We start from the raw sequence: 27,171 nt of genomic DNA on the forward strand, positions 1-27,171 counted from the left end.
CCAGAGACTGGGAGGAGGGGGAAGGAGTGACTGCTTAACGGAGTCATTTTGGAGTGATGGACATGTTTTGGAACCAGGTAGGCTGTGTAACACTGTGAATGTATTAAGTGCCATTGAATTGTTCGCTGTAAAATTCCAAGAAAACCTGCAGACTCCTGCCTTTCTGTTCAGAGTTCATGTCCACTGTCATCGTGGGGTGAGCTGCGACTCTGCCTTCTGCTCTGGCCTCAGTCCCCAAGTGCCCAGCACTGTGAGCGTGAGGCATAGCAGGGGACCACAGTGTAAATCAGTCTCTGGCCATGGAAGAGTGAAGGATTTAAAGGACCATGGCCCGCCCTGGGCAACATGGCAAAACCCTGCCTCTACAGTAAGATACAAAAAAGTTAGCCGGGCCCAGGCCAGGCATGCTGGCTCACACCTGTAATCCCAGGACTTTGGGAGGCCAAGGTGGGCGGATCACCTGAGGTCAGGAGTTGAAGACCAGCCTGGCCAACATGGTGAAACCTCGTCTCCACTAAAAATACAAAAATAAGCTGAGCATGAATGGTGGGTGCCTATAGTCCCAGCTACTCGGGAGGTTGAGGCAGGATAATCGTTTGAACCTGTGAGGCAGAGGTTGCAGTGAGCCAAGATCATGCCATTGCATTCCAACCTGGGCAACACAGCAAGACGCCATCTAAAAAAAAAAAATTAGCTGGGCTTGGTGGTACAGGCCTGTAGTCCCAGCTACTAGGGAGGCTTAGGAGGATCACTTGAGACCAGGAGGTCAAGGTTGCAGTTAACTGTGATCAAAACACTGTACTGCAGCTTGGGGGACAAGACCCCATCTCACACACACACACACACACACACACACACACACACACAAAATAAAAAGTTAAAAATAGCCAGGCATGGTGGCTCATCCCTATAATCCCAAAACTTTGGGAGGCCGAGGTAGGCCAATCACTTGAGGTCAGAAGTTCAAGACCAGCCTGGCCAATATGGTGAAACCGTGTCTCTACTAAAAATACAAAAATTAGCCGGGCGTGGTGGTGCACGCCCATAGTCCCAGCTACTAGAGAGGCTGAGGCAAGAGGATTGCTTGAACCCAGGAGCTGGAGGTTGCAGTGAGCCGAGATCACGCCACTGCAGTCCAGCCTGGGCTACAGAGACTCTGTCTCAAAATAAAGGACCACGCTAATCCCCAATAGGATGCAATGCCCTTGTGCCGTTATTATCGTCAATTTTCAGAAGAGGAAAGTGAGGCTCAGAAGAAGTGGTTTGTCAGAGAGGGAACTGACCTCTGGCAGACCAATCCCAGGATCTTAGCACTTAAACACCACACCACAGGGAGCGGGGTGGTGGGGCTCCCCTTCTAGGGGAGGAGAGGATGAGGTTCAGGGAAGTTACAGAAGCCCAGGAAGTGGCAAAACCCAGGGATTAACCCAAGCCTAGGGACAAGCAGCGCCCCTGAACACCTGTGTCCTTTCCCAGGCTTTTGGAATCAAAGGCTTGGTTGTTCCTTCTCCCTGTGCCTCCCACCAGAGAGCCACTCCCCAACCTCAACACCATCTTTCACCTTTACAGAATCCCCAGGGTAATCCCAGGGAAACTGAGGACCCCAATTTCTCATCGCAACACCACACACAAGCTGAGGTGCTTGTGCTCACACACACCCAGTCCACTTTGGGGGGCCCAAGGAGCCCCCCTACTCTAGACGTGGTAGCCCTGCCCTGGTCTTCAGGCCAGCGCACACCCAGGAGACTCAGGATCTAAAAAACAAAGTACAAACTTTATTTTGTTTCTTTACAAAGGCACGGTGGCCTCTTGGTTTTTTTCTCCCCACTTTCTTAACAAAATATAATAGCTTCTCCTTGAACACGAAGACCTCAAAATTGTAAAAAAAAAAAAAAAAAAAAAACAGAAAAGAGAAACAAAACAAAACAAAAAAACAGAAAGCAAAACCAAAAAAAAAACAAAACAAAACCAACAACAAACAAAACAAAAAGAGAGAGACAGACATTTTTGGGGTGGAAGATGAGACCCGGAGGCAGAGGTGGGGGCTGGGGGGTGGGGAAGTGGCGAATTCTAGTGCCGAGATGGGGAAGCGGGAGGGGGGCACAGCAGCAGCAAACCCCAACCGAGAAGCAACGGAGACCCCCGGGCCCCCAGGACGTCCCGGCCCAGTCTGACCCCAACCCATCTAAGTGCTTAAAGGAGAAAGAAGAAAACCCAAAAAGAGGAGGGAAAGGGGATTGAAGGCTGACAGTCCTAGGCTGGCTCTGGGCAGGGAAGAAACAACCTGGGGTTTTGTTTGATTTTCCCTGTTCTTAAAAAACATATTTAAAGGAAAAAAAATGCTTTTTGGCAGAGAAAGGCCAGGCATCTCCGTGTCAGCTTCCCCCAGCCCCCGGGGCCGAGGCCCAGCCCTGGGGTCCCGATGCTCCCACACGCTCTGCGACACCCCAGCCCTGGAATCTCGGGTTGAGTGGCTTCGTTCAAAGGTCGATTTACAGTATTGAAAAAGAGGTCATAAAAGAGACCCAAATGACATCGTAATTTTGTAAAAATTTCTCACTCATTCACCCATGTCTCTCCCTGTGGCTGCCCCGGCTCCCTCCAGCCCCCAGAAGGGAGAGGAGGGCAGGGGGGGTAGTCAGGGAAGCGCCCCGTCCCCCGAAGGCTCCTCCCGGCTCTGGTCCATGGCGTCACTGTCTGAGGCCTCGGAGTCGGAGGCGGTGTCAGAGGTGGGGGCCTCCGGGCAGCTGCGCACTGGCTTCACGATGACAGCTCGCCGCTGCTCCTCCTCCAACTCCTGCTTTTCCTGGGTGCCCTCGATGTGCTGGATTGCCTGGACAGGGATGAACCACTGAGAAGGCTCGGCCGGGCATATACGGCCAGCCAGGAGACGGTGGGGGCCCTCAGCCAGCCACTGTCACCCCCAAAACACATATCCCAGAAATAAGCCTTGCAAAGCAGCAGGGGAGGCCCACTAGAGTCCAGGAAAAACAAACTCCTTTTACTTTTCTTTTGGAGACAAGGTCTCGCTATGTCACCCAGGCTAGAGTGCAGTGGCACGATCATAGCTCACCGCAGCCTCAGACTCCTGGGCTCAAGCAATCCTCCTACCACTCCCTCCCTAGTAGCTAGAACCACAGGGGTGCATCACCACTCCCAGCTAACTTTTGTATTTTTGGTAGAGACGAGGGGGTTCTTGCTATGTTGCCCAAGTTGATCTTGAACTCCTGACCTCAGGCAATCTTCCTGCCTCAGCCTCCCAAAGTGCTGGGATTACAGGCAAAGGCCACCACACCTGACTGAGGAATAAACTTCCCAAATCCCTCTGTTACATTGAAAAATCCATTCCAGGAAGACGACAGTCCCAGTGCTGCTTAGAAATTATATGTATTGTAATCCCAGCACTTTGGGAGGCCGAGACAGGCAGATCACGAGGTCAGGAGATCAAGACCATCCTGGCTAACACGGTGAAACCCCGTCTCTACTAAAAAATACAAAAAACTAACCGGGCGAGGTGGCGGGCGCCTGTAGTCCCAGCTACACAGGAGGCTGAGGCAGGAGAATGGCATAAACCCGGGAGGAGGAGCTTGCAGTGAGCTGAGATCCGGCCACTGCACTCCAGCCCGGGCGACAGAGCGAGACTCCGTCTCAAAAAAAAAAAAAAAAAAAAAGAGAAATTATATGTATCAGCCAGGCGTGATGGCTCACGCCTGTAATCCCAACACTTTGGGAGGCCAAGATGGGCGGATCTACTGAGGTCAGGAGTTCGAGACCAGCCTCACCAACACGGAGAAACCCCGTCACTACTAAAAATACAAAATTTGCCGGGCATGGTGGCCCGTGCCTGTAATCCTAGCTACTCGGGAGGCTGAGGCAGGAGAATCACGTGAACCTGGGAGGCAGAGATTGTGGTGAGCTGAGATCCCACCACTGCACTCCAGCCTAGGCAACAAGAGTGAAACTCCATCTCAAAAAAAAAAAAGAAAGAAATTATGTATGTCTTTCATATGTTTTGTTTTTTGAGAAAGAATTTCGCTGTGTCACCTAGGCTGGAGTGCAGTGGTGCAATCTCAGCTCACTGCAACTTCTGCCTCCCAAGTTGAAGCGATTCTCCTGCCTCGGCCTCCGGAATAGCTGGGACTACAGGCATGCACCACCACATCCAGCTAATTTTTGTATTTTTAATAGAGACGGGATTTTCACGATGTTGGCCAGGCTAGTCTCAAACTCCTGACCTCAGGTGATCCACCCACTTCGGCCTCCCAAAGTGCTAGGATTGCAGGTGTGAGCCACCCCACCTGGCCATATGTTTATGTATTTTAAAGCTTGCCTATTAACTTATTAAAGGCCTTTCTTATTAATTGTATTACACAATTAGGAAGGTTTATGAGCAATTAAAATTCGAGGAGATTGATGGATTTTTTTTTTTCCTGTTTTGGCTTTTTTGGTTGAGTTATTTATTTATTTACTTATTTACTGATTTCTGACGTTGGGTCCCTCAAGGGGCCCTGTTGAAGGCTGAATGCAACTATCACTTCAAGCTTGACCCACAGAGCTTCCTCCTCTCTAGGAGGCCCAACTGTCACCAACCCTGCCACCTGCATCTCCATCCAGGTCCTAGGAGATGGAGGTGAGACCATGTTCCGGACCAACCCAAAAGCTGAATGCAGGAACTCTTTAACCAGGGGGTTCTGGGAGCAAAGGACCCTCTCCGGAAACCCCATATTGAGGGAAGGGACAGTCTTCCTGGCCAACTCCTCCTACTGGCATGGTAGGCCCTGCCCAGGTCTCTGGCCCTCACATTCTCCACTTGCAGATCCGAGGAGGGGGCGCCCCAAGGTTTCCAGCCCTCCACCCCCTCCCACACAAGCACCATCTTCCTCCTCTTCCGCCCCTTATTTTCTAGTCTCCCCTAAAGAGCCTGTTGCTGGAGTATGACCCCCACAAGCTGCCCCTTTCCCAAGCTCAGGTACCTGCACGATGGTGTCCAGATTTTGCCGGGATGTAGAAACAGAGTTGATGACCGAGGAGGGGCCCATGGTGACGACGTTGATGTGGTGGGAGGGAGGGGGAGGTGGTGCCGGCACGATCACCGTGGGGTGGTGGGTGGGGGCCGGAGGGGGCAGAAGCTGCAAGACAGAAGCCCTCAGCCTTTCTCTCAAGGCTTCTCTCGGCCCATCCACCTCCCTTTCATGCAGAGCCGGCCAGTGTATATATAACTGCCTCACCCCCTTTATATTAAGAAACAGAGAGGAGGTGGCCTAGGGAGAGGCTTCCGCCATTCAAGATCCCCTGTCCCCTTCCCCATCCCCAGAGCCCCCTCCCAGGCGCCTCCTGCTCACCTGGGTCCGCAAGTGCTGCTGTTCCCGCTCCAGCTTCTCCTGGTGCAGCAGCCTCACCTGTTCCTGCTGCTGCTGCAGCTGCACCTGCTGCGCAATCACCTTGAGCTTTTCCGGGTACATGTGGGCCTCCAGCGAGCGCACCTGGAGGCAGGACAGCCTGGGCTCAGGGCCAGGACCGGGAGCACACCCTGCCCTATCAGTCCTACAGCAGCTCATTCACTCCTGCTGAAAACCCTACCACGGGGCGGGACCCCCTCAGCAGAGGCCAGAAGCCTTTCCAGAGCCCTTCAGTCCCTGGCTCCTCTCGCCTCCCACCTCGGCCCCCACTGGACCATGCTCCCTCCTGCCCCAGCCTTTGCCTATGGCTTTCCCTCTGCAGGGAACACCCTTCTCTGTCCTTTGGTTAACTATGAGACTCAACTTCCCACTTCCAGGGAAAAACCGTGGGGCGTCCCTTGAAAAACCCCTCCTGATGCCACAGCTCCAGCCTGGCCTACATTGTGGTTAAGTTTTTTGTTTTTGTTTTTTGGTTTCTTTGAGACATGGTCTCCCTCTGTCACTCAGGCTGCAGTGTAGTGGCACAATCACAGCTCACTGCAGCCTCCACCTCCTGGGCTCAAGTGATCCTCCCAGTTCAGCCTCCCAAGTAGCTGGGACCACAGATGTGCACCACCACACTTAGCCATTTTTTTTTTTTTTTTTTTTTTTTTTTGAGACAGGGTCTCACTCTGTCGCCCAGGCTGGAGTGCCATGGTGCAATCACGGCTCACTGCAGCCTCCACCTTCTGGGTTCAAGCAATCCTCTCAGTTCAGCCTCCTGAGCAGCTGGGACTACAGGCACACCCCACCACACCTGGGTAATTTTCATATCTTTTTTGGTAGAGACAGGGTCTCACTATGCTTCTCAGGCCAATCTCAAACTCCTGTGCTCAAGCGATCCTCCCACCTCAGCCCTCCAAAGTGCTGGGATTACAGGTGTGAGTCACCATACCCAGCCCATCGTGTTTACTTTTTTTTTTTTTTCCTTTGAGACGGAGTCTCACTCTGTCGCCCAGGCTGGAGTGCAGTGGCAAGATCTCGGCTCACTGCAAGCTCCGCCTCCTGGGTTCACGCCATTCTCCTGCTGTAGCCTCCTGAGCAGCTGGGACTACACGCGCCAACCACCACGCCCAGCTAATTTTTTTTTTTTTTTTTTTTTTGTATTTTTAGTAGAGACAGGGTTTCGCCGTGTTGGTCAACATGGTCTTGATCTCCTGACCTCAGGTGATCCACCCGCCTCGGCCTCCCAAAGCATGGTTACATTTTTGAGATCTTTTGACTAATCTCCCCCACCCCGATGCAGACGGTGGCCCCCGAGGGCAGGGACGTGTCTGGCTTGCGCCCCACTCCTAGGCCTGGCACCGCAGCAGATGCTCCTGCAAATAGGGCTCAACCCAGGGCCACAGAGCATGAGGGGCGACCCCAGGCTTCACGCCCGCTGCACCGCGCGCCGCGCCCAGCAGAGGGCGCTGCCTCACCTGCTCCTCCAGCATCATGCGCACCGAGCGCTCCTTGTCCAGCTGCTGCCGGAGCTCAATCATCTCCCGCCGCAGGTCCTCCGCCTTCTCGTCCTCCCAGATGTCCGGAGAGCCGATGCCTTCGTCCTTGTCTTCTGCCCGCCGTCGCTTGGGGGACGAGCCGCTCAGCTCCTGGGGACCCCAAGGAGTCGGTCAGTGTGCCTGACACCTCGGTACCACCACGGAGATTGGGGCTCCATCGCAGCCCCCCAAAGCTGCCCAACACAGGTGAATCTTCATTAGGGAGCCCCTTCTGCAAGTCCAACAAACCAGCCAAATGCCAGGAGAATGGGCTGCTTTCCAGAACAGTCACCTGGCTCCTTCCAGAGCCCACTCCACCGCACTTGACCGATGGGGAAACTGAGGCCAGGGCAGGAAAACAAGTGCCTGGAAGTACTTGTCAGTGGGCAAGAAGGGGCCTGCAGCCACACCTGAGTCCCAGGCCCATGGCTGGGTACTAGGCATGCCCATGCCAGGGAGAGGGAGCCAGGAAGGAGGACAGGGCGCACCTGGATGAAGCGCTTGAGCTGTGTGTTCTGCTGCAGGAGCCTGGTCTTCTCCTGCTCCAAGGAGAAGATGTACTCGGCTGTCTGCTGGAGAATGGCTGCCTGAGGGCGTGGAAAAGCCGAGAGTCAGGCTGGCAGTGTTTACCAGAGCTCACTTTCCTCTCCCGGCGGGAGCCTGCCGCCTCCTCCAGGAAGCCCTCCCTGCTCTCACCCACCTTGCTGAGCTTCTCTCCATCTGTGTGGGGGATGAGGGTCTTGAGGGACTGGAATCCCGCGTTGATGCTCTGCATGCGCCTCCGCTCGTTGCTGTTGGCGATCTCCCTTCGAATCCGCCGCTCCTGGTCCCGCTGAGTCTCGGGAGTCAGTGGAATGTTGGCAAGGCTGCCAGAGAGGACAGGGACAAGCTCGGCCAAGACGCCCTCTTTATCATTCATCTCCAGAGGGCCCCAGTGGAACCTGTATCCCTCCCCTCCTGCAAAAGATGCCAGGCCACCCCCACGGGGTGATGGAGGGGTGCTCTTTGGGACACCAGGGCGGACTGAATCAGCTGACTGAGGGTAAGATAGTCCGCTCAGAACCCACCCCGGGCCAGGCACAGTAATCCCAGTTCTTTGGGAGGTCAAGGCCAAGGATCATTGAGCCCAAGAGTTTGAGATCAGCCTAGGCAACGTAATGAGACCCTGTCTCTACAAAAAAATAAAATTAGCAAAGTGTGGTGGTGCACGCCTGTAGTCCCAGCTACTCAGGAGGCTGAAGTGGAGGATTGCTTGAGCCCAGGAGTTGGAGGCTGCAGTAAACTATGATCACGCCACTGTGCTTCAGTCTGGGCAACGGAGCAAGACCTTGTCTCAACAGCAACAACAAAACCCATCCCGTCCCTGGCTTTCCTCATGGGGAGCGGTCTCTCCTCCGGAACAGAATTCCCAGTGTGTCTGAACATCGAAACATCCAGGAGCTTAGAAACTGTGCAGACGATGGGTGCTGGCCCCAGCGTCTGACTAGCAGGCCCGGTGGGGCCCAGAAACGTGGGTGGTGTGATTCTGATGCACGTGGGATGCAGATGATATTCAGGGACGCTGTCCCTGCTCCTGGAGCACTTCTGGGTGACTTGCTGGGCACCTGGGGCACCTCTTCAGCGTCTCAGGCTTTGCCACCCCAGGACTGAGGAAGACATCCGCGCTCCCTTCCTACCCTCACGGCCACGCCTCGCACCACAAGCCCCAGCCCCACTAGGCTAAGACTTCACAGAAGACAAATACCACTCACTCTCCAAAAAGACATCAAGCCAACAACCCCTGGGGACACTGTTCCCCACAGCCCACCCACTCCAAGAGACAGATCCACCCCGTGCTGGAGAAGCGAGGCTCCCACCATGCTGTGGGGAGCGCTACTGACCCTTGCTGGAGCAGCAACCAGTGCGGTGAGAAGGCAGCCAGGGGAAAGAGGGCGTGGCTGCTGGCTGGGGCGTGGCTTCGGGTGAGGGCGGGGCGTGTGCGCCAGGGGGCGGGGCTGCGGGCCAGGGAGCAGAGGCAGCAGTTGTGGGCCCAAGGCCACGCTCCCGAGGGTTGGGCCTGTGTGTGGCCTGGAGGAGGCATGTCCCCCTCCCTGGACCTCCCCTGCAACTCCCCCCGCCCCTGGCCTGATGGCTTCCAGATGCTGGGCTCCCAGCAAAGTCTGCCGGCCCCACCCGAAGCCGCAGCCCGGGCCTCTTCCTGAGGGGCCCTCCCGGGGTGCCCTGTTCCAGGACTGGTCCAAGGGGGCTCACGCCCCTGAATCTGGGAGAACAGGAAAAGGGTTCTGGGCAGCTCCTGCTCCATTGACAGGGGCAGTCTGGGGTCAAGGGGCTGCCAAGTCTAACTCCCCTGCTGTATGCCCTGTCCCCTTCGCCAGTCTGCAGGCGGAAAGGAGTTTGCATGGACCCAGGAGGGAGCACATCTGCAACAGCTGGAAACAGCGGTGGCCTTCCTGGCCCCACCCAGCCTGCCCCATCAGTCCAGCCTTGGCTCCCTGTGGGACCCTGGACGCATCCCTGCCCCTTCCCGGGCCTCAGCTTCCTCTGCCAATAGAGAGGAGTCCGACGCCGGGAGTCTGGATGCAAATCAGCCTCCTTCCGTCCTCATCAAGCCAAGCCCCCTCCTCCATCAGGACCCAAAGGCCCAGGGCCTGTACCCAGGGTACAAGTCACTTACAGGGTCTTGAAATGTCAGCACTGCAAAAGGGGCCCATGCCCCCCACGTTCCATGAGAGACTTTAGGGTTCAGGGCAGAGAGGGGATGGTTTTAGGGTCAGTTAGTTGGATATCAGTGCCCTCACTTCTCCCAGTTCCCCTGCCCTGAAGTGGAGGTAACAGGGGGACTGGAGCAGGCCTGCTGCACAGCTGTGTGTGGCCCAGCCTTGGGGCAGAGTCCAGGCCCCCAGGCCTGGCATGGCCTCAGACCATACCATCTCGGAGAGGCCAGCAGGCCAAGGGGACCAGGACTGCTCTGCAGTGGGTGGCTTAAACGTGGGGCTCTTTGGAAGTAAGAGGTGGGAAGAGATGTCCATAGCAAGCCACAACACAAGGTAAATGCAATCTGGAGGCAACGCCATCCCCCTCAGGAGAGATGTGGGGAGAGACCCCCGCCCATCCAGCCCCTGGGCCCCTCCTGGCGATGCCCAAAGGCCAGAGCTGACTAGGGCCTGAGGGTGAAAAGGGAGCACCAAGTTCAGCCTTGGGCCACCTGAGAGCTGGCCCTCCTGGAGGGTCCACAACAGATGGGTACATTGCTTTTTTTAAGTTTTTGGCTAGAATTTTCTCACTGAATTGTCACAATCTTCCTGAGTCAGGTGGCCTGAAGACTCCCATGTAAAGAGGGGCACACAGAAGTTTGGGTAGGGACCAGCTGCAGCAAGTACTGGGACTTGAACCCTGACCCCAGAATAGGTGTCAGGCCATAGGCCAGAATGAGCTCTGACCGTCCCACAGACCCAGATGCCCCAACCGGCAGGTGACAGTTATCCCCATAAAAGAGAAGACGAGCGCAGGCACAGTGGCTCACACCTATAATCCTAGCACTTTGGGAGGCCAAAGCAGGAAGATCGCTTGAGCCCCAGAGTTCAAGACCAGCCTGGGCAACAGAGTGAGACCCCCATCACTACAAAAAATTAAAGAAATCAGCCAGGCATGGTGGAGTGTGTATTGTTCCAGCAACTCAGGAGGCTAAGGTGGGAGGATGGAATAAGCCCAGGAGGTTGAGGCTGCAGTGAGCTGTGATCGTGTCACTATACTCCAGCCTGGGCAACAGCGTGAGATGCTGTCTCAAAAGAAAAAAAAAAAAAAAGGACCAGGCATTCGGAAATCGCTGTAATCGTGTAACTCTTTTTATTATTTACAGACCTCGTTTACATTTTTCCTTGCCTGATTCTCACAGAAACCCAGTGGGGTGGCCAAGATTACAGCGAGCAAGCAATGCAGGGTCCTGGGAAGGGAGGTGATGATCCCAAGGTCAAGCAGCCAGACGGGGCACAAGAGCAACCTGCAGATGCCAACCCACTGAAGCGCCTCTACTGACCGCTGGTTCACACAGCCCACCACTTACCAGAAGGGAGGGTGTGACTGTAAGCTCAGCCACCACCCCTGCCCCTCTGAACACAAGCCCACAAGTGAGGTGACTTGCCCAAGGTCACACCCAGCAGCCGGGCAGGGCAGGGTGCAGCCAAATGCACCCTCCTGCACCTCCCGGCCCAAGTCCCACCAATTCCTCTGCTCTTGGGAGCTGACCCTCAGCCTCTTCTTTCCCTTCCCCACAAGGCAGCCCACTAACTGGGAGACCAAAGGAGACCACCAGACCGGAGTCCCGAAAACCCCAGCCGGAAGTTCTCACAAGGAAGAGGAGCTGGGGCTGGGATCAGGGGCCTGTGTCACCTCCTCCTCTGCACCAGAATCTGCCGGCCCAGCTTCTCCAATGCTCCATCCTGCATCCTTCCTCTCCAAAGCCATCAGCCCAGTCTCCTGGCTCAGAAACCAGTTGCTGGCTAACCTAGTGCTTAACTTAGGTTAAGCACTTTCTTAAATCCAAGAAAGCAAATTTCCCCCTCAAAGGTACAGTTCCTCGTGGGGACCTGAATATGCCACCAAGATCCTCAATTATAACTCACCTAAATTGCCCTGGAAGTACCAGCCGACAAGAGTCCTTTAATAGAATGCATTCTAACCAAGGCTTCTGATTGGTGGAATAGGAGCTAACCAGGGGTTGTGATTGGCGAAGTGTCGGCTAACCAGGAATTCTTATTGGTGGAATGCTGACCAACCAGGGCTTCTGATGGCTGACCAACCAGGGGTTCCTGTTGATGAAGGATGGTTAATTGAAATTTCCAGGTGATACTGCACTGGATAAAGTGGATTTTTTCTGCAAATGCCTGAAAGTTTCTGATAGCTCTTTCTGGGGTTTTGCATTTACAGTTAAGGTCTGTAAAGGTCCTACACACACACTAAAGGTCCACTATCCTCTCCCTAGCCACTTCAGACTCCTCCAGGTGAGAATCAAAGGTGGCCCAAGTCCACTGACACCGAGGTTCTCTCTTTTTTTTTTTTTGACTTGAGCCTCGTTCTATTGCCCAGACTGCAGTGCAGTGGCACAATCTTGGCTCACCGCAATCTCCGCCTCCCGAGTTCAAGCGATTCTCATGCCTCAGCTTCCCAAGTAGCTGGGATTACAGGCGTGAGCCACCATGCCCGGCTAATTATGGGGGGGTGGGTTTTTTTGTTTGTTTGTTTGTTTTTTGAGACGTAGCCTTGCTCTGTTGCCCAGGCTGGAGTGCAGTGGCGCAATCTCAGCTCACTGCAATTTCTACCTCCCGAGTTCAAGCAATTCTCATGCCTCAGCCTCCAGAGTAGCTGGGATTACAGGCGCCCACCACCATGCCCGGCTAATTTTTGTGTTTTTAGTAGAGACAGGGTTTCACCATGTTGGCCAGAATGGTCTCAAACTCTTGACCTTAAATGATCCATCCGCCTCGGCCTCCCAAAGTGCTGGGATTATAGGCTTGAGCCACCATGCCCAGCCACACTGAGGCTCTCTTGCTTCTCACAAGCCAGCCTCCTGGGGCCAACCAGGGGCTGCCCTAGATTTAGGAATAAGACAGGTCACTGAGCAGGCAATGGCCAAGGAACAAAATTTGGGCACCAGCCTTGGATGCTAAGACCAGAGCCGCCACACCTACCACCACAGCACTCACAAAATCTGAGACTGACACTGGTGTCTTAACCAGACACTTAGGGGGATGGGGCACACCCTTCAAGTCTAGAACCCTGCCAGGTACCTATCCCTGCCCAGCCCAAAGCTAAGTACCCCCAATCCCTCTACACCTGCCTGCCAAGGTCCAGCCTCAAACCGGCCACTGAGAACTTTCCCACTGCCCTGAAGTCACTCACACACCTCAGGGTCACTTAACATCTACACAGTCAACATGGGAAAGTCCACACGGGATTCTCCCAGACCCAAAAAAGCACTAAGGCGCTCACTCATCCTTCTCTCACCTAATCAGCCCAAGGTTCTCGTCCATGCTCCATCCCCACTGCTGCTACACCACTCACCCACACTCTGCGCTCTGACCAGGCCAGTCTGTGCCCTTCCCCGCAGGCCCAGAACACACCATGCCCAGGCTGTTCCCATCAGAAACATCACTGCCTCCCTCCCCCAAAGCTCCTCCAGCCCATCAGTGGGAATCCTGCACTGGGCTCAAGTGCAAAAAGTCCAGCCTTGCCACTTACTAGCTGTGGAACACCAAGCCTCAGTTTCCCCCATCTGTAAAATATGGAAACATTGCTTCACTTCCCAGGGTCATGGTGAAGTTTAAAAAAGATCAAGAAAGGCCGGGCACGGTGGCTCACGCCTGTAATCCCAACACTTCGGGAGGCTGAGGTGGGCAGATCACCTGAGGTCAGAAGTTCGAGACCAGCCTGGCCTGGTTCAACATGGTGAAACCCCCTCTCTACTAAAAACACAAAAATTAGCCAGGTGTCATGGCGCGTGTCTGTAGTCCCAGTATTCGGGAGGCCAAGGCCCAAGAGTTAGTTTGCACCCAGGTGTCCAAGACAACCCATGAAACTCTTAGGGGGGTCTACAAGACCTTTTAGGACCACGAGGCTGTGAGCTGCTGAAGACGGGAGTCACATCCTGTTCATGGCTGTATCCTCAGTCCCAGCAGAATGTTGTTGCTTCATAAATAAATCAGGGACCCAACGAACACTCCAAAGCCTTCAATTTTCTCGAACTCCTTCTTATGGGAGCTTTTAAAATTTTATTTTATTTTTTAAATTTTTATTTATTTATTTATTTAGAGGCAGGGTCTCACTCCCATCACCCAAGCTGGAGTGCAATGGCATGACCTTGGCTCACTGTAGCGTCAACTTCTTGAACCCAGGTCATCCTCCTTCCTCAGCCTCCCAAGCAACTGGAAGTACACACCACCACACTCGGCTAGTTTTTTGTATTTTTAGTAGAAACAGGGTTTCATCACGTTGCTGAGGCTGGTCTCAAACTCCTGGGCTCAAGTGATCCTCCCGCCTTGGCCTCCCAAAGTGCTAGGGTTACAAGAGTGAGCCACTGTGTGTGTGTGTTTTTTTAAGAGGCACGGTCTCTGTTACCCAGGCTAGAGTGCAGTGGTATGATCATAGCTCACTGTAATCTCCAATTCCCAGGCTCAAGCAATCCTCCTGCCTCAGCCTCCCGAGAGCCTCCCATGAGCCTCTCCCTGAGACCACAGGCACATGCCACAATGCCAGGCTAATTTTTTAATTTTTTGTAGAGGTGGGGTCTTGCTATGTTGCCCAGGCTGGTCTCGAACTTCTGGGCTCAAATGATTCTTTCGCCTCGGCCTTCCAAATTACTGGGATTACAGGCTTGAGCCAATGAGCAGGGTCCAGGAGCTTTAAGATACAGATGGAGCCGGGCGCAGTGGCTCATGCCTGTAATCCAAGCACTTTGGGAGCCCAAGGCGGGCAGATCACGAGGTCAGGAGATCGAGACCATCCTGGCTAACACGGTGAAACCCCGTCTCTACGAAAAATACAAAAAAAATTAGCCAGGCGTGGTGGCAAGCGCCTGTAGTCCTAGCTACTAGGGAGGCTGAGGCAGGAGAATGGCATGAATCAGGAGGCGGAGCTTGCAGTGAGCTGAGATTGCGCCACCGCACTCCAGCCTGCGCGACAGAGCGAGACTCTGAGACTCCGTCTCAAAAAGAAAAAAAAAAAATACAGATTGAGAGTCCGGGCACAGTGGCTCATGTCTGTAATCCCAGCATTTTGGGAGACTGAGGCGGGCAGATCACAAGATCAGGAGATAGAGACCATCCTGGCCAACATGGTGAAACCGCGTCTGTACTAAAAAGACAAAAATTAGCCAGGCATGGTGGAGCGGGCCTGTAGTCCCAGCTACTTAGGAGGCTGAGGCAGGAGAATCGCTTGAACCCCGGTGGCGGAAATTGCAGTGAGCTGAGATTGTGCCACTGCACTCCAGCCTGTGCGACAGAGTGAGAGTCCATCTCAAAACAAACAAACAAAAAAACACAAGATACGGATAGAGACTACCATATACCTGCCCATATACATGCCTTTAAGACTCTGAATGTTGCCGGGTGCGGTGGCTCAAGCCTGTAATCCCAGCACTTTGGGAGGCTGAGACGAGCGGATCACGAAGTCAGGAGATCTGAGACCATCCTGGCTAACACGGTGAAACTCCGTCTCTATTAAAAAATACAAAAAAAAAAAATAGCCAGGCGAGGTGGCGGACGCCTGTAGTCCCAGCTACTCAGGAGGCTGAGGCAGGAGAATGGCGTGAACCCGGGAGGCTGAGCTTGCAGTGAGCCGAGATCAGACCACTGCACTCCAGCCTGGGCGACAGAGCGAGACTCCATCTCAAAAAAAAAAAAAAGACTGTGAATGTCAGTGGCTGGGCGCAGTCGCTCATGCCTGTAATCGTAGTACTTTGGGAGGCCAAGGTGGGCAGATCACCTGAGGTCAGGGGTTCAAGACCAGCCTGGCCAACCACCATGGTGAAACCCCATCTCTACTAAAAATACAAAAATTAGCCAGGCATGGTGACACATGCCTGCAATCCCAGCTACTTGGGAGGCTGAGGCAGGAAAGTCGCTTGAACCTAGGAGGCGGAGGTTGCAGAGAGCCAAGATTGCAGCACTGAACTCCATTCTGGGTGACAGAGTGAGACTCTGTCTCAAAAAAAAAAAAAAGACTGAATGTCATTTTAACAGCTACCAGGCACTTTCCATACTCATAGCTAATTTTCTCACAGGTGCACTGTTTTCCAGAGACAGGACCATTAGGCGACAGGTCCAAAACCTGCAGCTTGTGTGCGCAGCACTGTGCCCTACACTCCCCTCTGGCAGCCCTGGGAGACAGAAAGGGAAATCCCTGCTGGTCACTGAGGGATGGAGCAAAGCCCACCAGCCTGAGATGACCCAGAAAAGCAAATGCATCTGGCCAGAAAGTCCTGCCTAAAGCACACGTTTGATCCCGGACAGGCTTCCCACCTCACCCTGCAACCCCTACTGAAGATAAACAAATCCAGGACCCCCAACTCCACGCCTAATGCACAGCTGACAACTGTCTTGCAATGGACATTGCTGTGCCCAACCCTGGGCGAAGGCTCTACACCTTCAAGCCCTTGGCCTACCAAGATCCAGCCACTCTAGAGGACTGCTGGTATCCTCCAAAGGGAAGCTTGGGGCAGGGATAAATTGAAGCCAGAATCTTAGGGGGCCCTGAGAGGACTCACCCAAGGCCCAGGCATGGCAGCCAGAGGGCCCCCCAACCCTGCCCAGGATCAGGCCCAGAATGTCCTCTCCAGCAGGCACAGCAGCTCAACTGCACCACAGCAGGCTGCCCAGCCCAGCCCTGCAGCAGCCTGCAACCCCAGGACAAGGGTTCAAGTTCCAGCTCTACCACTTGCTGTAGTGGTCCCTTCTCCAGTCTCTGTGTCCTCTTTACACAGAATCAAAAGACACTTCCGACTCATAGAAAGATTATGACAATTCAATGAGAAAATTCTAGCAAAGTGAGCCCCCAGAACCTAAAAACAGCTCAACAATTTTTTTTTTTTACTTATTATTACTGGGTCCTCCAGGTGGGCCTCGTGCAAGGGCCAGCCGGGCATCCCTGCCAGCTGCCAAACCCATCATCTGGCCCAAGTCTAGGTATTGACTGGGAACTTCAGAGTAGCCTTAAGGTGGGGACCCCTGGGGCAGCGGGTTGGGCAGGAGTTGTCTACACGTGTGCAGCAACCTTCCCTCCAGGCCGGATTCCGAGGCGCTAGTGACCACCAGCCTGTGCCACACCGGCGGGCTCCTCCTCCCTCAATCCCCGCCCAGACTGCCTCGGGCGGCAGAGCACGTGGCTCCAGCCCTGGGGAGCCATTTCGCTCCTGGAGCAGCGCGGCAGGAAAGGGGCCGCAGGTCCCAAACTTGCGCACTCCGTAGAACGCCCACCTCCCCCATACCCCGCCCGGGGGGTCGTTCAAAATGCAGATGTCCGGGCGCCAGCGATCAGAGTTCCAGGCATGTGCATTTTAAGAAGTGTGCGGGGTGGCTTAGCTGTGTGTGGTCCTTGAATCCATCACCCTTTGGGTTTCGAGCAACCTAGGACCAAAGCTTGCAAAGTGTCTTCTGGGGAGGCCTGCGGATCTCGGGCCACCCACCCCGCCTGGGGACCCGACGCTTTCGATTTACGGCAGGGGGGAGGGGCGTTGGATGGGAAAGTTTGCAGAGGAAACCCACGTGCGGCGGGAAGCTGCCCTGCGAGGCTAGAGGCAGCCTCAGGTGTCCCCTCCCCAAAAGGCCTGCCCACCTGGCCTGCCTTGCCCACCGTGCCCATGGGTCCGAGCTTTGTGCAGGGAAAGCGTGGCCCAGGAGCGCCTACAAATCCCACAATGCTGCACCAGCAGGATGCGGAGAACTACAGCTCCCGTGAGGCCGCGCGCAGAGGTCCGCCTACTCCAAGAGGGCTGCAGAGTCACGTCCAGGCCTCGCTAGTAAACAGCGCCCGGGAGCGGGCGGGCGAGCGAGCGGCAGCCAACGTGCCCCGGGCCGCGGCGCCCCTACCGGCCGCGCGGGCCCCTCGGGGCCCGCCCACCCCCCACACCCACACGCGCGCACGCCCCCAACCCCGCTGCAGCCCCACTCTGCAAACACGCACAGTGCCCGGCTCCCCGCCCCCACCCCGCGCCGGGAGCCGCGGCATGGCTGCATTGTAGCCGCCCTAGCTACACCCCCACGCGCGCCCCGGCCCCCGAGACCCCCTTGGATGGGGACGACCTAAGATCGCGAGGAAGGAAGGAGAGGAAGGAAGCCGCCGCGGGAGGGGGAAAGAGGAAGCGCGGGGGGGAAGGCCACCAGCACCAAGCATGGCCGGGACTGCTGCAGAACCACGTGGGTCTGTTTGCAATTTACAAACGTTGCGACTCGCCCGCCTGCAGCGGACAAAAGTGGCCGGGGCCGCTTGGGGCCCCCATGCTCCAAGGGAGGAGGGTCCCGGGGCGGCGCGAACCCGGCGCGTGGGGCTGCAGCCGTCCCGGCAGCTAAGAAAGGCTAGCGGGGTCGGCGGCGCGGGCCATGCGTGCGCACACGCGCGCCCGCCCGGGCGGGCTAGCCGGGGGCTGCAATGGTAGGAAGGGGGTGGGGGAAGGAGGAGTACACACCTACAGAGCCCTCCTATCACTTCTTTCTCTGTTTTCCTGAAATGTTGCAAAGAGGGCACCTTCTGAGTGGGCACCATGAAATACTCCATAGCGATCGGCCCCCCTCCTCTGCACGAGCCAGGTCCCGCGATCAGCCGGAGAATGCAAGATGGAAATCCGAATCAAAGGGCAGCGCCGGACGGAGGTGCAGAATCGGCCGGTCCCAGATGCTGGCGGCGGCGGCGGCGGCGGCGGCGGCTGCGAGGGGAGGGAGGCGGGCGGGAGGGGCGGGAGGGAGGTCTCTCCGGCCTGCCTCCCCGGGCGTGTGTATGTGTGTGTGTGTGTGTGTTTGCAGCTGATCAGATGTCTGTTTCAAGGCGGGAAACAGCTGGTGAAAACTCAGCACTCCCCCGGCCTCCTTCCGCGGAGTAAGGAATTGCATGTAAACAAAGGACTATTTGCAGCGCCCCCCAGGCGGCGCGAGGCCGGGGCGAGAGGGGCGCGGGCCCCCGGGGACCGGCTGCAGCCGGGGTCTGCAGGCCTCTCGCTGGGCACAGGGGGCCGGGGGCCGCGGGCGGGCTTGGGGGGCGCGGCGTGAATGGAGCGAGCTGCGGCCGAGCTACATGCGCCACTATGGGTGATGAGGTCCATCAGCTGACAGGTTGGCAAGCGTTGGAAAAAAAAAAAAAAGGCCAGCCACCGCGCGGGGAGGCCAGCCTGTGCAGCCCGGGGTCCAGCGGCGACTGCCCAGTGCAGGGTCCGCGCGCTCGGCCGGCCCGCGGGGAGGAGGGGGCGCGGCTGGGTCGGGCGTGCTGCGGCAGCAAGGAAGGCGGCCTGGGGTTCGCGCTTGGGGCTTCTGCTTTTTCACCATTGCAACTGCACCGAGCGGAGCCTCTCCGGTGTGCTCCCTTCGAGCCAAGCCCAGGGCCCCCTGGAAACTTGCGTCACAGCCACCGCTTCCCACATGTAACTTGGGGCTGACTTCCGAGGCCGGCCAGCCTCCTCTCTCCCTCCCTGCTGAGCTGCGCGCCGCTGGACGAACGGCAAGGACTCCGGATCCTGGGAATCCTGGACCTGGCGAGGGGACGGCAAAGGGCGCCTCGGATGCTGGGGCCGCCCTAGGAAACCCGGGCCCCCGGCGGAGAGGGGAAGGTGGAGGCGGGCCCGAACGGCAGCGGCCCCCGGGCCCAGGCTGCCGGCGCTGCCGGGAGGTCTGCTGGTTGCTGCCGGGTGTCCTGCTATTCCCCCCAGACCCCCACTGTTCCCTCCGCGGGCTGAAGGCTGCAGCTTCTCATTCATAACAAAGCCCGAGTGGGACTTGCACCTCCGCCAGGGTGCGCTCCCTACGAGGGGGTGACGACTTAGGGCAGGGACGGGGACCCTGGCGGCGAGCTTCCGTCCTCCGCTCGCACGCCCCACCTTCCGGCCCCAGGCCCTCCCTTGGCTCCTGGAGGGTTGGCTTCTGGCTCAGGAAGCCCACGCCTGCCTTGGAATGTCCTGGATCCTGCCCACAGCCTTCCAGGTTCCGCCTAAATCGCGCCTCCTAATTTGACTTATTCCTACTAGTAACAATAGTTACTGTTATTATTGGGAAATATTGTTATTAGATGTTGCCAGCACCCGGTGGATGCAGAACAGTTTTGCATACATGTTCTCCAATCCTTGAAGCAACCTGTTAGGCAGTTTCTCTAAGGAGAGATCCCAGACCACTTCACAAAAAAAGTCTCTGGAAGGCTTACTATATTTTTATTTAAAACAAACAAACAAACTTTCGGCCGGGTGCGGTGGCTCACCCCTGTAATCTCAGCACTTTGGGAGGCTGAGGCAGGTGGATCACCTGAGGTCGGGAGTTCAAGACCAGCCTGACCAACACGGAGAAACCCTGTCTCTACTAAAAATACAAAATTAGCCGGGGGCGTGGTGGCGCATGCCTGTAATCCCAGCTACTTGGGAGGCTGAAGCAGGAGAATCGCTTGAACCAGGAGGTGGAGGCTGCAGTGAGCCAAGATCGTGCCATTGCACACCAGCCTGGGCAACAAGAGCGAAACTCCATCTCAAAAAAAAACAACAACAACAACAAAAAACTTTTTACTGTTTTTCATGAATAGAGATGGGAGTCTCACTATGTTGCCCAGCCTGGTCTTGAACTCCTGGGACTCAAGGAATCCTACCTCTACCTCCCAAATTGCTGGGATTACAAGCATGAACCATGGATGGCCCTGGCAGGAAGCCTATTTTTAACTGCCCCTAGTGAGCAAGCTATTTTTTTTTTTTTCAGATGGAGTCTTCCTCTGTTACCCAGGCTGGAGTGCAGTGGCACGATCTGAGCTCACTGCAACCTCCACCTCCTGGGTTCAAACGATTCTTCTGCCTCAGCCTCCCGAGTAGCTGTGGCTACAGGCACACACCACCAAGCCCGGCTAATTTTTGTATTTTTAGTACAGACGGGATTTTGCCATGTTAGCCAGGCTGGTCTTGAACTCCTGACCTCAGGCGATCTGCCTGCCCCAGTCCCCAAAGTGCTGGGATTGAAGGCATGAGCCACCTCACCCAGCAGTGAGCAAGCTATTCTGATGCATTACTGTCTCTTTATCCTCTCATTTTGAAGATGGAAAGACAGAGGCTCACAGTTGCAGATAAGGATGGACTCAGGAGTGCTGACTGCAGAAAGCCCTCGTTCTTTATATCACACTCATCCTCCCACCTGTCACACCTCACCTCTGATCAGGGCCTTATTTTGTACTTGCTTTTGTTCTTTTGCAGAGCAAAGCATTCTGTCATACTTGGTTATATGTGGCCTTCACATTGTTCTCTGGATGTCTCCCTGGTTCAATTTTTTTTTTTTTTTTTTTTTTTTTTGAGACAGAGTCTCGCACTGTCGCCCAGGTTGGAGTGCAGTGGCGCGATCTCGGCTCACTGGAACCTCCGCCTCCCAGGTTCAAGTGATTCTCCTGTTCTCCTGCCTCAGCCTCCCAAGTAGCTGAGATTACAGACGCCCACCACCACACCTGGCTAAATTTTTTGTATTTTTAGTAGAGACAGGGTTTCGCTATGTTGGCCAGGCTGGTCTTGAACTCCTGACCTCGTGATCCATCCGCCTCTGCCTCCCAAAGTGCTGGGATTACAGGCGTGAGCTACTGCACCTGGCCTCCTTGGTCCAATTTTGTCTCCCAGAGAAGAGGGACTGTGCTTTTACTCTTTTTTCTCTTCGCGGGGGATGGTACAGGGCTGGGCACATACATGAACTGCAGAGAGTGACCTGCAAAGCTGATGTCCCTGGAGACAGCCTTGGCAGGAAGAATGAGAGGTAAACCCTAGGCACAAGTGGGTGGCCCAGGCAGACCCAGGAGCTGCCTGACCACACTGAACTGGGTAGCAGGTGCCCATTCCTTTTCCTAATAAATCAAGGAAGCCCCCCCAAAGCAGTGGCATTTGGAGTCCGGCCCAGGGGATGACAGAGACCTGCTTTTTAATTTGTCTTGGAAGTCATTTCTAGGCCGACACAGACTCTGGTTCCTGGGGCAAGAGTTGAGGTCGCAAAATGTAAGAGAGTGCCAAAGATCTCAACACCCAAGAAAAATTATGTTGGGTTTTCCTTGTTGTTATTGTTGTTTCTCAGACACAGTCTCAGTCTGTTACCCAGGCTGGAGTGCAGTGGTGCAATCTCGACTCACGGCAACCTCCGTCTCCCAGGTTCAAGTGATTCTTGTCCCTCAGCCTCCCAAGTAGCTGGGACTACAGGAGTGCACCACTATGCCCAGGTAATTTTTGCATTTTTTGTAGAGATGGGGTCTCGGCATGTTGCCCAGGCTGGTCTCGAACTCCTGACCTCAAGTGATCCACCAGCCTTGGTCTCCCAAAGTGCTGGGATTGCAGGCATGAGCCACCACGCCTGGCCTCAAATTATGTCTTAATTTAACATTTTAAAACATCAAAATTGTCTGGGCACAGTGGCTCATGCCTGTAATCCCAGCACTTTGGGAGGCCTAAGTGAGTGGATTGCTTGAGCTCAGGAGTTTAAGACCAGCCTGGGCAACATGGCGAGACCCCGTCTCTACAAAACATATAAAAGAATTAGCTTGTTGTGGTGATGTAGTCCCAGCTATTCGGGAGGGAGAGGTGGGAGGATCGCTTGAGCCCAGGGAGGTTGAGGCTGCAGTGAGCTGTGATCATGCTACTGCACTCTAGCCTGGGTGACATAGCAAGACCCTGTCTCAATAAAACAAAATAAATAAAATAAATTACTGCCAAAAATCCATGGTAAACACATTCTCCACATTTTAATGACTGTCTCAGTATTACTGATTTTTCTCTTTCCCTCAGGCTTCAGTATTGCTCTCCAAGACACTGTTGTCGATGCTTATCTTTAAATTCAAATAATGGCCAGGCACAGTGTCTCACACTTGTAATCTCAGCACTTTGGAAGACCAAGGCAGGAGGATCCCTTGAGGCCAGGAGTTGGAGACCAGCCTGGACAACATAACTAGATGTTGTCTTCACAAAAAATAATAAAAAAAAAATTAGCCTGGCATGGTGGTACATTCCTAAAGTCCCAGCTACTTGGGAGGCTGAGGCAAGAGGGTTGATTGAGCCCAGGAATTCAAGACTACAGTGAGCTATGATCACGCCATGGCACTTCAGACTGGGCAACAGTGCAAAACCCTGTCTTAATAATAAATCTGGCCAGGCACGGTGTCTGATGCCTATAATCCTAGCACTTTGGGATGCAGAGGCGGGCAGATCACGAGGTCAGGAGATCGAGACAGTCCTGGCTAACACTGTGAAACCCCGTCTCTACTAACGATACAAAAAATTAGCCGGGTGTGGTGGTGGGCGCCTGTAGTCCCAGCTACAGGCTGAGGCAGGAGAATGGCATGAACCTAGGAGGCGGAGCTTGCAGTGAGCCGAGATCGTGCCACTGCACTCCAGCCTGGGCGACAGAGCCAGACTCCATCTCAATAAATAAATAAATAAATAAATAAATAAACAAACAAATTTTAACTGGGAGTCCAAGGCGGGCAGATCACAAGGTCAGGAGATTGAGGCCATCCTGGCTAACACGATGAAACCCCACCTCTACTAAAAATACAAAAAAAAAAAATAGCCAGGCGTGGTGATGGGCACCTGTAGTCGCAGCTACTCGGAGGCTGAGGCAGGGGAATCTCTTGAACCCGGGAGGCAGAGGTTGCAGTGAGCTGAGATTGCACCACTGCACTCCAGCCTCGGCGACAGAGTGAGACTCTGTCTCATGAAGTAATAATAATAATAATAAAATGTTTTAAATTCAAAGACAGCCAAGTGCGGTGGCTCACACCTGTAATCCGAGCACTTTGGGAGGCAGAGGCAGGCAGATCACTTGAGGTCAGAAGTTCGAGACCAGCCTGGCCAACATGGTGAAACTCCGTCTCTACTGAAAACAAAAATTAGCTGGGCATGGTGACGAGTGCCTGTAATCCCAGCTACTCAGGAGGCTGAGGCAGGAGAATCACTTGAACCAGGGAAGCAGAGGTTGCATTGAGTGGAGATCGCACCACTGAGCTCCAGCCTGGGCGACAAAGTGAGACTGTCTCAAAAATTTAAAAAATCAAAATCAAAAGCTGGTTCAACATTGATTTCTAATATTGATTTATTATAAATCAATAAATGTGTTTTTAATTTGTGATTCAGATATTTTGCTTATTGTAAATTTTTGGCATTAATTTCAATTTTTTTCTTGAGACAGGGTCTCATTCTGTTGCCCAGGCAGGAGTACAGTGGTGATATAATAGCTCTTTGCAGCCTTGAACTCCTAGGCCCTTGTGATCTTCCCAACTCAGCCTCTCGAGTTGCTGGGACTACAAGCATGCCACCATCATGTTCGGCAATTTTTTAAATTTTTTGTAGAGACAGGGTCTCACTATGTTGCCCAGGCTGGTCTTAAACTCTTGGACTCAAGCCATCCTCCTGCCTTGGTCTCCCCAAAGTGCTGGGATTATAGGTGTGAGCCACTATGCCTGCCCAATTTTGATTTCTCTAAAGTATTGCATTAAAATTTTGTGAATCTTGATTACTGACAGGTTTGGTGCCCCTGTTAACTTTTGTTCCCCAAGCAAGTGCCCCCCTTGTATTACCCTGCTGCTTGTGATTCCCCCATCGAATGAGGTCTTACTGTAGCCCAGGCAGAAGGCAGCAGAATCAGGGCTGCCCATCAGCCTTCCAGGACCCCCTCTGTGTCCCCGAGGAACATGGGCATCATTTGCACAGCCCTGGAGAGGGACTGTCCAATCAGCCCTGGCTACTTCTTTCTGTGTTCACATATCCTAGTTGGCCACATGGAAGTCAAACAGAAACGCTGCCCTCAAGAAGCTCCCGACCACACTGCAGCGACAGGAGCTGTGCTCAGGAAATGATGACATTTGGAGACAATCAATATATGCCATAGGGCCACAAACCAAATGCACTGAATGACATCTCCAGTGCCTGAAAAAATGAATGAATGAATGAATTGCAGCTGGAGCAAGCACGTCTGCCTCCTGCTCCTCCCCTACAGAACTGCCTTGACCGGGCCGAGCACGGTGGCTCACACCTGTAATCCCAGCACTTTGGAAGGCCGAGGCCAGTGGATCACCTGAGGTCAGGAGTTCAAGACCAGCCTGGCCAACGTGACAAAACCCCATCTCTACTAATATACAAAAATTAGCCAGGCGTGGTGACAGGTGCCTATAATTCCAGCTACTCTGGAGGCTGAGGCAGGAGAATTGCTTGAATCCAGGAGGCAGAGGTTGCAGTGAGCCCAGATTGTACCACTGCACTCCAGCCTGGGCAACAAGCAAGACTCTGTCTCAAAACAAAATTTTAAGTAAAAATAATCAGCAGGGCACAGTGGCTCACGCCTGTAATCCCAGCACTCTGGAAGGCCAAGGCAGGTGGATCACGAGGTCAGGAGATTGAGACCATCCTGGCTAACACGGTGAAACCCTGTCTCTACTAAAAATACAAAAAAATTAGCCAGGCGTGATGGCACGTGCCTGTAGTCCCAGCCACTCAGGAGGCTGAGGCAGGAGAATCGCTTGAATTCAGGAGGCAGAGGTTGCAGTGAGCCGAGATCATGCCACTGCACTCCAGCCTGGGCAACAGAGCAAGACTCCGTCTCAAAAAAATAAATAAAACAAAAAATAAAAATAATCAATCAGGCCGGGTGCCACGGCTCATGCCTGTAATCCCAGCACTTTGTTTTTTTTGTTTGTTTGTTTGTTTGTTTTTGAGACGGAGTCTCGCTCTGTCGCCCAGGCTGGAGTGCAGTGGCCAGATCTCAGCTCACTGCAAGCTCCGCCTCCCGGGTTTACGCCATTCTCCTGCCTCAGCCTCTTGAGTAGCTGGGACTACAGGCGCCCGCCACATCGCCCGGCTAGTTTTTTGTATTTTTTTAGTGGAGACGGGGTTTCACCGTGTTAGCCAGGATGGTCTTGATCTCCTGACCTTGTGATCCGCCCATCTCGGCCTCCCAAAGTGCTGGGATTACAGGCTTGAGCCACCGCGCCCGGCCAATCCCAGCACTTTGGAAGGCGGAGGTGGGTGGATCATTTGAGGTCGGGAGTTCAAGACCAGCCTGACCAACATAGTGAAACCCAATCTCTACTAAAAAGACAAAAAAATAAATATCTAGGCATGGTGGCACATGCCTGTAGTCCCAGCTGCTTGGGAGGCTGAGGCAGGAGAATTGCTTGAACCTGGGAGGTGGAGATTGTAGTGAGCCAAGATTGCGCCACTGCATTCCAGCCTGGGAGAGCCACATTCCGCCTCAAAAAAAAAAAAAAATCAGGCCATTAGTGGTGGCTCTTACCTGTAATCTCAACACTTTGGGAGGCCAAGGCAGGTGGATCACTTGAAGTCAGGAGTTTCAGACCAGCCCAGCCAACATGGCAAGACCCTACCTCTACGAGAAATACAAAAATTAGCTAGGCATGGTGGTGGGTGCCTGTAATCCCAGCTACTCCGGAGAGTGAGGCATGAGAATCCCTTGAACCTGGGAGGCAGAGGCTGCCGTGAGCCGAGATTGCACCACTGCACTCCAGCCTGGGTGACGAAGCATCTCAAAAACAAACAGGCCGGGTGCGGTGGCTCACCCCTGTAATCCCAGCACTTTGGGAGGCCGAGGCAGGTGGATCATGATGTCAGGAGATTGAAACCATCGTGATCAACATGGTAAAACCCCGTCTCCACTAAAATACAAAAAATTAGCCGGGCGTGGTGGTGTGTGCCTATACTCCCAACTACCCAGGAAGCTGAGGCAGGAGAATCGCTTTAATGTGGGAAGCGGAGTTTGCAGTGAGCCGAGATCGTGGCATTGCACTCCAGTCTAGCAACAGAGCAAGACTCCGTCTCAAAAAACAAACAAACAAGAAGAACAAAATGAATAAATATATTAGGAGTCAGCAAGGTTTTTTTCCCAAAAGGACCAGATAGTAAATATTTTAGGCTTTGCAGACCACATGGCCTCCTGCAAGCACTCAATTCTGCCCTTCTGGCTGGAAAGCAGTCCTAGATGGTGTATGAATCAATGGGCATCTCTGGGTACCAATAACACTTGGCTTATGGACACAAATGGAATGTCGTATAATTTCATGTGCCACAAAATATCATTCATTTGATTGCTTTCCAACCATTTGAAAATGTAAAAGTTCTATGGCCTCTGTAACAAGTTACTACAAGCTTAGTGGCATAAAACAACACAAATCTGACCAGGAATCGTGGCTCATGCCTGTAATCTCAGCACTTTGGGAGGCTGATGCAGGAGGATCACTTGAGGCCAGGAGGTGGAGACCAGCCTGGGCAGCAACATAGGGAGATTCCATTTCTATAAATATTTGTATGTGTATGTGTGTGTGTGTGTGTGTGTGTGTGTGTAATTTTAAAAAACAACACAAATTTATTCTCTGGTGGTCAGAAGTCCGGACGGGTTATGTTTGGCTAAATTCAGGGTGTAAGCAGGGTTGCATTTCTCCTAAAGTTCCAGGGGAGAATCTGTTTCCTTCCCTTCTCCAACTTGTAGATGCCACTCACATTCCTTGGCTTGTGGCCCCTTCCTCCATCTTCAAAGTGCACCTCTCAGTCTCTG

General features: G+C 54.1%; 1 protein-coding gene across 4 annotated transcripts; it reads right to left on the reverse strand.

Annotated features, from left to right (window-relative positions):
• Window positions 1-1,755: 1,755 nt before the first annotated feature.
• Window positions 1,756-26,958, reverse strand: TFAP4 (transcription factor AP-4). Of its 4 annotated transcripts, XM_077985529.1 has the most exons (8): window positions 26,927-26,958; window positions 18,096-18,421; window positions 7,620-7,785; window positions 7,408-7,506; window positions 6,860-7,030; window positions 5,343-5,483; window positions 4,974-5,129; window positions 1,756-2,833 (listed from the first exon to the last, which is right to left on the reverse strand). In XM_077985529.1, exons 2-8 carry the CDS (start codon window positions 18,182-18,184, stop codon window positions 2,639-2,641), a joined length of 1,017 nt encoding a protein of 338 aa, XP_077841655.1. In that variant the 5' UTR covers window positions 18,185-18,421; window positions 26,927-26,958; the 3' UTR covers window positions 1,756-2,638. The 4 variants fall into 4 exon arrangements, with proteins under 4 accessions (XP_077841655.1, XP_014981018.1, XP_028696491.1 ...); XM_015125532.3 differs by lacking the exon at window positions 26,927-26,958 and having other exon boundaries at window positions 18,096-18,642; XM_028840658.2 differs by lacking the exons at window positions 18,096-18,421; window positions 26,927-26,958 and adding an exon at window positions 11,542-11,727.
• Window positions 26,959-27,171: the final 213 nt, after the last annotated feature.

Source organism: Macaca mulatta, chromosome 20, assembly GCF_049350105.2.
Source record: "Macaca mulatta isolate MMU2019108-1 chromosome 20, T2T-MMU8v2.0, whole genome shotgun sequence".
Lineage (NCBI taxonomy): Eukaryota > Metazoa > Chordata > Mammalia > Primates > Cercopithecidae > Macaca > Macaca mulatta.

Coding starts and splice junctions, on each gene's coding strand:
- TFAP4 (XM_077985528.1), bottom strand. CDS start 9,221: ATGGAGCAGGAGCTGCCCAGAACCCTTTTCCTGTTCTCCCAGATTCAG. Junction 7,786..8,799: donor TGGTTGCTGCTCCAGCAAGG/GTCAGTAGCGCT, acceptor CCTCTCTGGCAG/CCTTGCCAACATTCCACTGA. Junction 5,130..5,342: donor AGCAGCACTTGCGGACCCAG/GTGAGCAGGAGG, acceptor TCTGTCTTGCAG/CTTCTGCCCCCTCCGGCCCC.